The sequence below is a fragment of the Haliotis rubra genome, unplaced genomic scaffold (assembly GCF_003918875.1).
Source record: "Haliotis rubra isolate DU_JTF1 unplaced genomic scaffold, ASM391887v1 Scf109, whole genome shotgun sequence".
Lineage (NCBI taxonomy): Eukaryota > Metazoa > Mollusca > Gastropoda > Lepetellida > Haliotidae > Haliotis > Haliotis rubra.
The window spans coordinates 1,800,440-1,813,553 of NW_025764992.1; the positions used below are offsets into that span (position 1 = coordinate 1,800,440).

At 39.2% G+C, this 13,114-nt stretch overlaps 1 protein-coding gene across 8 annotated transcripts in view; it reads right to left on the reverse strand.

The window, feature by feature from the left end:
- LOC124282742 (diacylglycerol kinase zeta-like) overlaps positions 1 to 13,114 on the reverse strand; it is a 388,746-nt gene that overhangs the window by 92,823 nt on the left and 282,809 nt on the right. For all 8 annotated transcript variants that reach the window (XM_046718812.1, XM_046718803.1, XM_046718816.1 and 5 more), the window contains one exon: positions 10,163 to 10,268. In XM_046718812.1, the coding sequence (XP_046574768.1) occupies positions 10,163 to 10,268 (106 nt within the window). The remainder of the gene's footprint in view (positions 1 to 10,162; positions 10,269 to 13,114) is intronic.

A 13,114-nucleotide genomic window follows, 5' to 3' on the forward strand; every position in this document is an offset into this window, starting at 1 on the left:
TCTTGTGTGACAGGTCTTTCTGACAACGTTTTCTTGTTTGTGTTTCTTGTATGACAGGACACAGCTTGTAACAGGTGTTTCTTTCTTGTGTGACAGGACAGCAACGTAAAACGATACAGCAACACGTAAAACTAGACTCCGAAATGTAGCGGAACTGGAAAGTGTAACAAGACTGCAATGTGTACTGGTTGGTTGGCTTGTTGTTTAAACACCACACTCGGAAAAATATTCCAGCTATATATTGGCAGTCTGCACATAATAAGAGTCTGGAACAGACAATCCAGTGATCAACGGCATGAGCATTGATTTACACAATTGGGATATGATGACATGTGTCAACCAAGTCAGCGAGCCTGACCACCCGATCCTGTTAGTCGCCTCTTACGACAAGCATGGGTTGCTGAAGATCAATTCTAACCCTGACCTTCACGGGTCAATGTGTACTGGGCTGTGGAGAACATCAATGACTGACCTGTCCTACACTTTTAATGATTGGTTCATAACTAAAAGAATTTTGTTTCAGATGTACATGGACGACCTTGAAACTAAAGTACACCTATCGCCTGATGCAGGAGTAAGAATATACTCCGATATTTCATGTTAATCAGAGTGAGTGAGTGAGTTTAGTTTTACGCCGCACTCCGCAGGTCTGTAAATAATCGAGTCTGGACCAGACAAACCAGTGATCAACAGCATGAGCATCGATCTGCGCAATTGGCAACCGTTGACGTGTGTCAACCAATCCAGCGAGCCTGACCACCCGATCCCGTTAGTCGCCTCTTACAACAAGCATGGGTTACTGAAGATCAATATTCTAACCCGGACCTACACAGGTTTTTAATCAGAACAAAGAAGTTGACAACCATAGATTCTCACGTTTCACGTGTATCACTCTAAATGCCGTTCAAAGACTTTAAAGACATTACATATGTTTAATTATGGCCTTCACAAAAGAAATACATTTACATCTTTCATGTTGCAATCATACACCAAATTAGCACAATATTCTGGACAAATAAGTTTTGTTTCCAGACGTGAATTTTTTTAACCCAGACATTTGATATTTCCATGCTCCAATTTAAGAAGGATCATCATGTTACAGCCTCACAGTGACATTTTATAAGAATGTTTCTATACACCTGATCACAGGGCAGACATATTCCTTTGTGAATAATTTAGAGCAAGTGTCATATGAAACTTGTATGAGCACACACTGAACTTTCATCAATTGAGTGAGTGAGTGAGCTTAGTTTTACGCCGCTGTAATATCCGTAGTGTGTAGCACTCAGTGTTATACAACTTGACAATGATGCCTCCCTTCAACAGCGGAAGTTATGGACCGCTCCCCGCGCAGAGGCATCTGGGATTGGCCTGACTATGGCATCGCTAGTACTCCTCAACGATTAAACCTTTAATTCCAATCCCCAGTCCGTTATTCATCTAAAAGCACCACAGCCACATTCAGCAGTATTCCAGCTATATGGAGGCAGTTTGTAAATAATCAAGTCTGGAGCAGACAATCCAGTGATCAACACCATGAGCATCGATCTACGCAATTGAGATACAATGACATGTGTCAACCAAGTCAGCGAGCCTGATCACCCGATCCTGTTAGTCACCCCTTACGACAAGCATGGGTTACTGAAGATCAATTCTAACTGATAATATTCCAGTTGTATCTACCTCAAGCATCTAACACCGAAAACTAAGAATAGGGCCTGTAAGTCTCTAGTGCCAACAAGTCAGCGAAGTCTTGGCTACTTCGAGTACTAAGTTCGTACCAACTTGTGATATGCGAGACGGGGCCCAGCTTACTTCTGGTACTAGATTTCTGGTGACAAGCATGTATTCAAGAACCACTTCTGGTTCCAAATTGAGCGAGGGCCAAATATAACTTTACTAGACCAAGTGTACAAACCTGCTTGGCTATCACAGCTGTTGATAGTTGTAATAGTTGGCTAATTTAGGGATGGTCGGATTGGAAATTTGTTATTCCTGCAAGGATTATCGGTTTCTTACTGTCAAATGACAACCATGAGACCAATCGAAAAGGTATGAAACGTTTGTCACCGGAAGTACTAAGGTCTCGCGTAGTGCCATGACCTACTTACGGGCCCTATTCAAACTCTACACAAGATATAACTGTGCCATTCTAAATTTGGCAACCATTCTGATTACTTATTTACAGACATGCCTGTGATTGTTTTGCCATTTTCCAAATTCCAACAGTGGAACAATCATGCCTGGTATCCTATTATCTCAAATTTACAATTTCAGTGATATTTTCACAAATAAACGACACCCCCACCCCCCACCTTTTTAAAAATTTTTTTTACCCATTTTGTGTTTCTATATGTTATCACTATTCAGGCTTGTGAACTTCCTGAGTGAGTTACAGGGTGAGTGAGTTAGATAAAAAAAAGTCAGATAAAAAAAGGTTACCTCATTTAAAAAAGAAAAGTTTCCACCAAATAACATGTGAATTCAAATGAAGCCCAAAACTAATTTCATGGCATGAGCCGAGGTAATCTGCTCTGACCAATTTTTTCCAGACCAGAGCTGGATTACTTTTTTAATATATTCTCTTGGGTCTGGAAGACTGACTAGCAAGTGCGCACTACACACACACAAAAAAAAAAAAACCATGATAAGCACAATATAGTTATAACTTTACTCCATGCATTTTTTCATCATCAAATCAGATTTAAAGAAAAAAGATCTTTCAGCTTCAGGTACTTTTTCTGTATAAAACTATGTACATCATGTAATTTTATTAGTCTGGATTTAATAATTGAAAGGTGATTACTCCACAGCCAGATCTAGGTCAGTCAAGGTCTAGACATTGTAATTAGTGCCCTTGCTTGAAACTCAAACATTGTCTCTTTGATTACTGGGGCAATCATGTATTCCTCCACAGTCCTGGATTGCCAACCTTGAGCAAGTCATTGTCTAATTGACTTGAGCAATTTGGCCCAAACCAGTTTCTCTTCAAGAAACAAAATGATCATTGTGAAGACCAGCTGCTGCTGAATTACTTCATATAGCAGCAATAAGCATGATGTTTGTAGGGTACAGGCACTGTTTGTACAAGGGATAAAGAAAACAAGAGCAATTGCATAAAAACGGATCCAAAGAATTTGGGCTGGCAACTACTACGGGTCAAAGAACGAGGACCTTTAGCAACTAGCAATGATGAACAGAACAAGAGTCATTGGCATAGGAAAGGATCAAAAGAACTCAGGCTAATGACAATTATCAACGTTTTAAAGAATTAGGGCTGTTGGCACTAGAGAGGATTAGGCTGACTTGTTGGCACTAGAGAGGATTACGCTGACTTGTTGGCACTAGAGAGGATTACGCTGACTTGTTGGCACTAGAGAGGATTACGCTGACTTGTTGGCACTAGAGAGGATTACGCTGACTTGTTGGCACTAGAGAGGATTACGCTGACTTGTTGGCACTAGAGAGGATTACGCGGACTTGTTGGCACTAGAGAGGATTACTTGTTGGCACTAGAGAGGATTACTGACTTGTTGGCACTAGAGAGGATTACGCTTTGGCACTAGAGAGGATTACGACTTGTTGGCACTAGAGAGGATTACGCTGACTTGTTGGCACTAGAGAGGATTACGCTGACTTGTTGGCACTAGAGAGGATTACGCTGACTTGTTGGCACTAGAGAGGATTACGCTGACTTGTTGGCACTAGAGAGGATTACGCTGACTTGTTGGCACTAGAGAGGATTACGCTGACTTGTTGGCACTAGAGGATTATGCTGACTTGTTTGCACCAGTAAGGAGAGAAATAGTGATGCTGACACAGGAAACAATTGAACAGAGGTTGTTGCTAACTAGAAAAGAAAGAAACTTTCAATATTCTCTGATGGAATGACCTTGACTTCAGGCAGACAAAGCAATGACCAGCACAGAAACAGGTTTATAAGAAAATGGCTGCCATACATCAATCCATGCCCAAGGGTATTCCAGAGTCAAACAACAGTCTTTATCAAGGACCAAGAGTCTGAATAACTGAATAGATTCAACCACAAGACATCATAAACTATCCTGGAACATGGAAAACTCCAGGCAAGTTGATAACAAACTGTATGAAATAGCAGAGAGTATTTATTAAGGATCTTGGTACAAATTTGAATCGATTACTGAAGAGAAAGGGCAAACTTGTTGCTGCTGCTGTCTTCATCATTGTGGCCTCATCCAAGCACTCTTCATCGACAGCCTTAAGGCAGCACTGCATGTGAGCACTGGCCCCGATAGAGCTGACAATACAATACACAACTCCCAACAAACATTTAAATTAATTATGTTCTTTTGAGAATTGTACAAAAATAAGCCAATGATTCCCTGGCAGACAGAAGAATATTACCCTCGCCTTCAGTCTGTCAGTTCCTTTGCATTAAGCCAATGAATTCATTTGTTGAAAGTCTCTTAGATTCAGTTCTCCATACAGGCTAAACATGGACATGCTCTTCCAATAGTTCCTTGCTGTTTATTTGTCTGTCAGAATAAATACAGGCTAAGGATATTCATGGGAAACATTGTCAAGATCGGGGTACATCAGGACTTGGAACAACAGACATCAGCAAAGTGTATTTGAAAATCTGTTTAAGATACTGGGCAAGATTTGACTTAATGAAACCGTTTTTGAGTCTTTTCAATCTTGATAAAAATACTTTTACTGATTCTTCCTGCTGTTTTGTTGGCACTGACGAATTGATTGCCCGTAGTGAACAAAAACCCAACACATAAAGTAATTGATTTATAGAGTTTGGGCCTCGGAGAAGATAGGCTTTCTTGATACCTAATGACAAGCAGCATCGTCCCTTTAACCCTTTCACCCACGCACGCCTACAGTTCACGACCCGAGTCTCATCTCCTACAGACACCGAGGACAGGCCATCACCTTTTATCAGCACCTTCCTAGACTTGCCTGACACGCACACGTCCTCCCCATCTTCATCTGGTCAACCCTTCACCTCCATGTCACCATCTTAACTACATCGCTCCGACCATTCCAACCCCTGCAGTGCTCAAGGTCTTGGACTCTTGACACAAGGTTTCCTTAAACCTTGTATGTTCATTTAACAGATGAACCTATCAGCCATTCCAGAAAAAGCATTTAAAGTACCAAATAGTTTCTTCCTGAAGTATGATTACTTTATTCCCTCTTTGTTACTAAATCTGATTTAACTATTTTGCCATTGTGTCTGTTACCATGATTCCTCCCTTGGTAACAGACTGCCATTTCCTGATTGGTTGAAAACAGAATGGACATGAGTGCAATATTGTACTGAACAATATCACCGATTTGCTATTGTTGGATAGTCATGTTTGAGTTAATAATTGCAATGAGCAACAAGCAGTGTATGACATTTTCATTTTTGACGTATCTATTTACCAAATTGATTTCAATATAATTTTGCTTGTGTGCACTAGTGTTGGGAATTGGTTCAAATCTCACAATTGATTGACTGTTAGGATTGTACTTTATCAATATTTTACATCTTGACTATTGAGTGTCACCTAACAGCAAAATAGCAATCCTAATCATTAATAGGTATTTTCATAACATTTTCACAATACAAAAAAAAAGAAAAGAAAAAGAGAATGGTCACTATCTTGTCTACAGAAGACAAATCCTGATTGTTGCATTCTATTTGGGCCCTGATCTCTTACGTCTTCTATCTGACAGCAGAGTCACTATCTCATTAAGACTTACACAAGCCACAGATATCAATACATCACACTGTATAAGGGTCTCACCTGGCTTGTCACATCACAAAAGACCATGTTCACAGTACAAGTTACCACACTGAAAGGTACTGACCATTGACATTGTAAAGGGACAAACAGTTTTTTTAACTGCATCTGCAAAACCACATATTTTTTAATCAACACCATGAACCTTTAGCTTGTGTCAAAGTATTTAACGCGATTGACATTTTGTTTTAACGGTCTGAAGCAATAATATTTTTTTCAAGAACTACTTCTTTTGTTGGATAAAATCACCCAAATATCAAATGGCAAGTCCTTTAGGATGTTGTTGAACACAGGATATTGTTTTTCCACACATAGGTAAAATAAATAAAGTTTCTTTCAATGACAGGAAGAGCAGAAGAATTGTGACCTTCCTTTGCAACATATTAGTCTTTTCAACAAAAAATCCGGAACAAATTAGTTGGTTTATGATATCCCGATCCACTGAGGGCATGTTCCCCATTTTCATGGTGTTGATTGTAGTTGTACATTTATTTCGAAGTATAACACAAATGTAGGATTATGAGTCACTTTTAAAATCAGCAAATTCTGGTGTCGGCTGGCCAGTCTAATATGGTGTGTTTTTTGCTTGCTTCTCTAAAGTCGTACAGCATCTTGTGAAACCCACTCGCCCACCGATATCGGAGGCTATATTGGGAAATCGCCACGAAGTACATTACTATCAATCAAGGAAAAACACTTTGTAATCAATCCCGGAAAAAGTTGGTTCAAAGATTCTTGAAATTCCATTCTCTAGGATGATGCTGTCATGCAATTCCCTCTTGAATAACAACACTGTGTCTGAGTATAACCGAGGACTGCGATACATCTTCCGATGCACTTCATTACCCATAATGCCCTTCTGTCTAGTACACCTGTATCTACTTGTCCAGGACAGGTATGACAATGTCATGACAGGTTAGGCAAGTCGTAGCATGCAGCCGTGTTCACAGGGAAATGCAACAACTGTGTCAAGAAACATGGATATTTGGATAATAATTATGTTGTGCCATTTGGTAAGTTAGATTTGAAGCAATATAAATCCACTTATTGCCATAGTGAGTGAGTGAGTGAGTGAGTGAGTGAGTGAGTGAGTGAGTGAGTGAGTGAGTGAGTGAGTGAGTGAGTGAGTGAGTGAGTGAGTGAGTGAGTGAGTGAGTGAGTGAGTGAGTGAGTGAGTATGTTTTTACGCCGCTTTTAGCAATATTCCTGCAATATCATTGAAGGGGACACCAGAAATGGACTTCACACAGTGTACCCATGTGGAGAATCAAACCCAGGACTTTGGCATGATGACTGAACGCTTTAACCACTAGACTACCACACCACCCCTTATTGTTATCATGCTGCTCGTTGGACAATTATATAGCGCCATGGATATTTATTAGGTAAATTGAATTTGGAGCAACATAAATGCATGTATTCAGCTAATTATAATTGATAAGTCATGACAGAGGGCATCTTAGGTTAAGGTCATCAGGAAAAATCAGTCACGTCAACATGTAAATGTCGTGACACAAGATGGCTGCAGTCAATGTCGTGACAGATGAAGACATAAACAGTTATTTTAAATGTCAAAAGTTCAAGACCTGTGTTTATTATATGGGAAGGGGGGGACGGGGTAGCCTAGTGGTTAAAGCATTCTCTTGTCACGCCGAAGACACGGGTTCAATTCCCCACATGGGTACAATGTGTGAAGCCCATTTCTGGTGTACCAGCCGTGATATTGCTGGAATATCGCTAAAAGCGGCCTAAAACTGAACTCACTCACTCACTCACTATATGGGCTTGTCACAATGAACAAATGTGGACAAGCAACTCAAGTGTGCGGTCAAGTCCTCCTTGACATCATGTTATGTCGACAACAAAAATATTCACATTCATGCAACTGATTCCATCTGAGAATCAGAACATATCAAATAGTCGTCCTATTTTCCTCCTCGTTATTCAAAAAGGACTAAATTCTTGAACATTAAGATAAATAATGACCCCAGTCTCCATTCCCTTGCTTACACAGCATGAGATGAAATCGGAGATGTGGAATCCCCAGTCAACAAATGTAATAATCTTTTTTCATTCATTATGTCAACTAATAGCAGGTTTTTACATTAATCTCCTTCAAGTTATCAGCCTGAGCTGAAACTTGATATTTTCTGCAACTAAACTAATCTTCTTTCTGATCACTGAACAGCAATATATATCAGAAACGGAACGACAGCCTTTGTGGGATGAATTCAAGACTGCAGTTTAACAGTTGGGTTACACATGTAATCAACCATAAGGCACTACTTGATTTATGCTTTTTTTATTAATTAAAGTAAGTGATAGTGGTGGCACTGAATACCACATTTGATTTGATGTCAAGATATCTGTATGCTAATTACAGCCAGTTCATTGCATGTTCCTTCTCAAATAGACAAGGGAACCTTTATGGTATCTTTTTTTCACACAGTGATTTGAAAGAATAAACAAGAAAGACATCTGAGATTTTTTTTTTATTTGTTTGAATGAGATTTTGCATTCACAATGAAAAGAAAGAATGCTTTTCAGATTTATTTTGCGTAATTTTCGCAGTTGGTTAATCTCAAAACCAACTTTGAAAGAAAAACATACCAAAATTCTCAGGAAAAATCAATACATGGATAAATTACCTGACTTCAATATTTTTTTACATTTCTTGAAGAGTAACTGATAGAAACAATATGCACTCAGAGTGGACACTGGCATTTGATACACCAAGAACAACATTTAGGAACAATCACATTTATCCATAAATGATATGAAAAGAGTGAGTGAGTTTAGTTTTACGCCACACTCAGCAATATTCCAGCTATATGGTGGCGGTCTGTAAATAATCGAGTCTGCACCAGACAATGAGCATGAGCATCGATCTGCGCAAATGGGAACCGATGACATGTGTCAACCAAGTCAGCGAGCCTGACCAACCAATCCTGGATATGAAAAGAAATGCTGGTGCGGGTGCTTGTACTAGCCCAGACTTAAGCTGGTTTTATAGTTCTAGCTCACTGAGATACCATGCCACAGTGAAGCATGAATACCCCACTCAGACACATTATACTGACTCTGAAGCCGACAAGTCCTTTGTTGTACCCATAAATGCCGAGCCAGGCAGGGACCAACAAGTACCATATTTTAACGTCTTTTGGTATGACGCGGCCGGGGATTGATCCCGCGACCTTCCGCACATACACATACACATACACATACACATACACATACACATACACACACATGCACGTCATCATATGAGCGAAATATTCTCAAGCACGACGTTAACCCCAATTTCACCTCACCTCACCTGTGTCATAAAATTTACGATTCATTTCGTTCCAAGTCATGATTGAATTTATCTTAATGACTCTAGGAAATTTATGTTCCTAACATACTATTAATCCTTTATAGATGTGAAGTTTGCAAATGTATTTTGTATAATTTGAAAAAAATCCCCAAAGCGTTTGTCCATTAACAAACATAACAGGAAAATTTGATAAATGGTGCAAACGTTTTATTTTTGATGATTGATTGGTTGTAATGAACCGATCATCAATTATGAGATTTTAACCAATTCCCAACACTACTAATTATCCAGCTTTGGTCATGCGTGTTGCAAGTAATTTTTCATTTCCTGTCATGAATACAGAGAAAAGTCGTCCTTGTTTCCTGATCAGTGAAGCATGCTGTTATGACGTGTTTGGGCACATGCAACTAACCATGATGTGTCATCTTGGAAGACATAACTTCAAAGATGACAAGATGTGATGGGAAAAGTTTGAGCAAGTTTGTCTTGCGCAACAAAGCTGGTCATATGACCCCCATTACTGAAACGACAGGGGTTCCCTTAAATACTGTACCTGGTATATACCAAAGTCGATTCTCATAAATCATTACATCAACAATAATAACTTCTTATTTAGACATTAACATATTAAAACTTAGACAACACAATTACTGACATCATACATCACAACAATGCAGCACAAGTCCCTTCAATTCTATGAGTGAGTGAGTGAATGAGTGAGTGAGTTTGGGCTTGGATTTGGTGAGTAAGTGAGTTAGCTTTTGTTGGTAATATTCCAATAATACCAAGGTGGGGGACACCAGAAATGGGCTTCATACACTTTACCCATGTAGGGAATTGAACATGGTCTTTAGCGTGACAAGCAAATGCTTTAACTACTACTGTAAGTTACCCCACGACCCCTTATGAGACAGGGAGCAAACATTAGTCATTGCGCAGCCTAATCTGTTTTTGCAGTTCATGGGGTAAAAATGCCCCAAATTGCTTGATTAGCCAATGAAACGCCACTTTCTAAGAACATAAGTGAATAGATATAATGTTTGACATTGTTGTCATGGTTCTTCCTTACCGTCCAGTCAACCGTGGAGCGGAGCTCTCGTTTCTTGTAGCCATATTCCGCATGACTTGGATGTAGGTAGTTAGTGTGGCTGAAGGTACTCTTGGCAATTGCTTTTCTGGAAAAAAATACAAACCAAAATAATCACTTGTCATTTTCAACATGCACATCGAAATGATTACAAGAATCTGTTAGAGTGAACTAATTCACATCAACATGGCCAACCGATCACCAAAAAGATTCAGCAAAACCGTGATACAAATTTAAGCTGTTTTTCCTCTGAACTTTTTGTACTTCTTCTCTCACCATGATCAATTACTGTCGATTTTTTTCATGTCTGCACAGCATTAAGTGTCTCCAAGGCCTTGGACAATGAGACAGAATCAATGGGTATGTGACATTGTTTTGTGTAACAGTGTTACAAGTTTACCCATCGGTGAAGAAAAATTCTAAAACTAACAGCTTTTTAAGTTCAGCGCCTAGTTTGGTAATGCGAGTATTCTTCCTGAACAAAGTTGTTTACTTTCATCATGAACTACATCATCCAAGCATTAAATTGGCAACCGACCCAAATAAATTAGATCATATGATACTGAAACATCACATTTGGCACTCAGTACCAGAAAACATGTCCATGTCGTGGTTTAGGAAATTTAAAACAAAGAATGAGCGAATTCACAATTAAACTTATGATACAACTAGAAACACATCTGACATTCAATAAGAGAATACATTTTAATCTCAAAGCAAGAAATTCCAATATATGTTGTTCCACTAGGCAAAACAATCACTACAATGGACAACTTAAACAGCCATATAACAGTTAAACTTATGTTACAACTAGAAAATAATTTGGCATTTAATTGCAGAATAAGTTGTCATCGCATAGTACAATTCCAATACTTTGTTCCAGAAGGTAAAAGAATTACTGAATGAACTACTTACAAAAGCGAGCCAACTAAAAATGGATGTTTGTCTTATGTTACTTTGATCTCTTAGATTGCACAGTCAGCGAAAAACACCTGGTGTTCATTAATACGCAATATATCCACTCTAACATCAATATTGACACCTGGTATTTGAACAGATGGGGAAATGTTCCCAAGTCGTCAACAGGAAACAGTTTCCAGGAAAATATAATCCTGACGTTGAGCCAGATGGAATATCTCTTCTGTGTTGATGTGTTTCAGATGGTGATGTAATAAAAGCATGTTTTACAAATAAGTAGGTGATGCAACAGACATTAGACTCCCCCAGATTACCCACAATTCCATATTGAACTTCTGTCTACCAAACCAGGGAAGACATTAAGGAAAGTTTGTTGAGTACTGATGCTTCACGCAAGCTGGTCCTATGAAGATCCGGGTTAGAATTGTTTTTCAGGATTCTATGATTGCTGTAAGAGGCAACTAACGGATCGAGTAGCCAGGCTCACTAGCTTCCTTGATGCACATTATCACATCTCAATATTGTCAGTCTATGCTCATGATATTGATCACATGATTGGTCAAGACTCAGTGTGGTACAGACCAAAGTCATATAGTGAGTGAGTTTAGTTTTATGCCATTTTTAGCAATATACAGTAATATCATGCCAGGGGACACCTGACAAGTGCTTCACACATTGTACCCATGTGGGGAATCGAACCTGGGTCTCAGCATGATGAGGAAACACTTTAACCACTAGGCTACCCCACTGCCCCAACCGTAAAGGGGGACCGATGGTTGTCAGCTGCTATATTGAGATGATATATATACAATGTTTTGTTGTATTCAAATAACTGTGGAGTAGCACAAACTGTAACCAATAATGAAATGTTCATCACTTGAGACGTCCCCTATCAGTGGCCTATGTGATCCAGGGCACCAGATAAGTTTTCAACATCAGGGGTCCGTACTCTTTATTTTTTCAAAATAGGAGTACTGGAAAATCTTAAGAGTACATTTAGAGTACAGGGCCTAGATTTTCGAAGCTCTCTTAGCGCTAAGATAGTCGTAAGTGCCATACATTAACATTAACTTACGACTATCTTAATTTAAGAGAGCTTCAAAATCTAGGCCCTGAATGGACTTTAATGGCACAGTAATCTTGTGATTCGTTTCATATATGCAACAACATTGCAAAACAGGTCAATAAACAATAAAACAATACGTTTTCAGATAAATATGTCTGTAAATGATTCTAAGACCGTACACCATTGCTGTGGTGCGTATCTGCTACGGTTCCTAAATTATTTCCTACCGTATCATGCATATTTTGTATCCGTACATACACCGATACGGCCCTTATCTGGAGCCCTGTGATCAAATATGTGATATCTAACCCGTGAACCTGAAATCATACAGCATATATGGTATTCTCTTACTCCTTCATTAGGTGACATACATACATTTCTCCCCTATATGTGTATCACTTCTAAATGCCAAAGATTCTTTTACTATATGTGGTCATCTAAACCTAACATCCTGCTAGTACAGAAATAATGAACGGGTATTGACAAATGAGCAAGCAAGATGGTTTATGCTCATTGAATACGATCAGTATCACACACATATTGGCTTGTCAGGTTCATTTGTGAGGAGAGCCCAGGCAATGCAGGTCAACGATGTTTACCACTTTGGTGAAGAGCATGAGTGGTGGAAGGATGCTGACAGCTCAGGATCACACTCAGGAGATGCTTTCATTTTAATCCATGATCTGTGGATCCTGAGTGAGTATAAACATCCAGATTGTGCCAAAACCAATTCCTCTATCAAGAGTGAGTGAGTTAGTTTTACGCCGCTGTTAGCAATATTCCAGCAATATCACAGCAGAAATGGTATACAATAAAGAAGAAATAGACATCCATCATATTTTGTCCTATACTTGAATACAAACTGCTGTATGCCTCTTAAGAACTTCACAGACACCAGAAATGGGATTCCCACATTGTACCCTTGTGGGGAATTGAACACACCTCTTCAG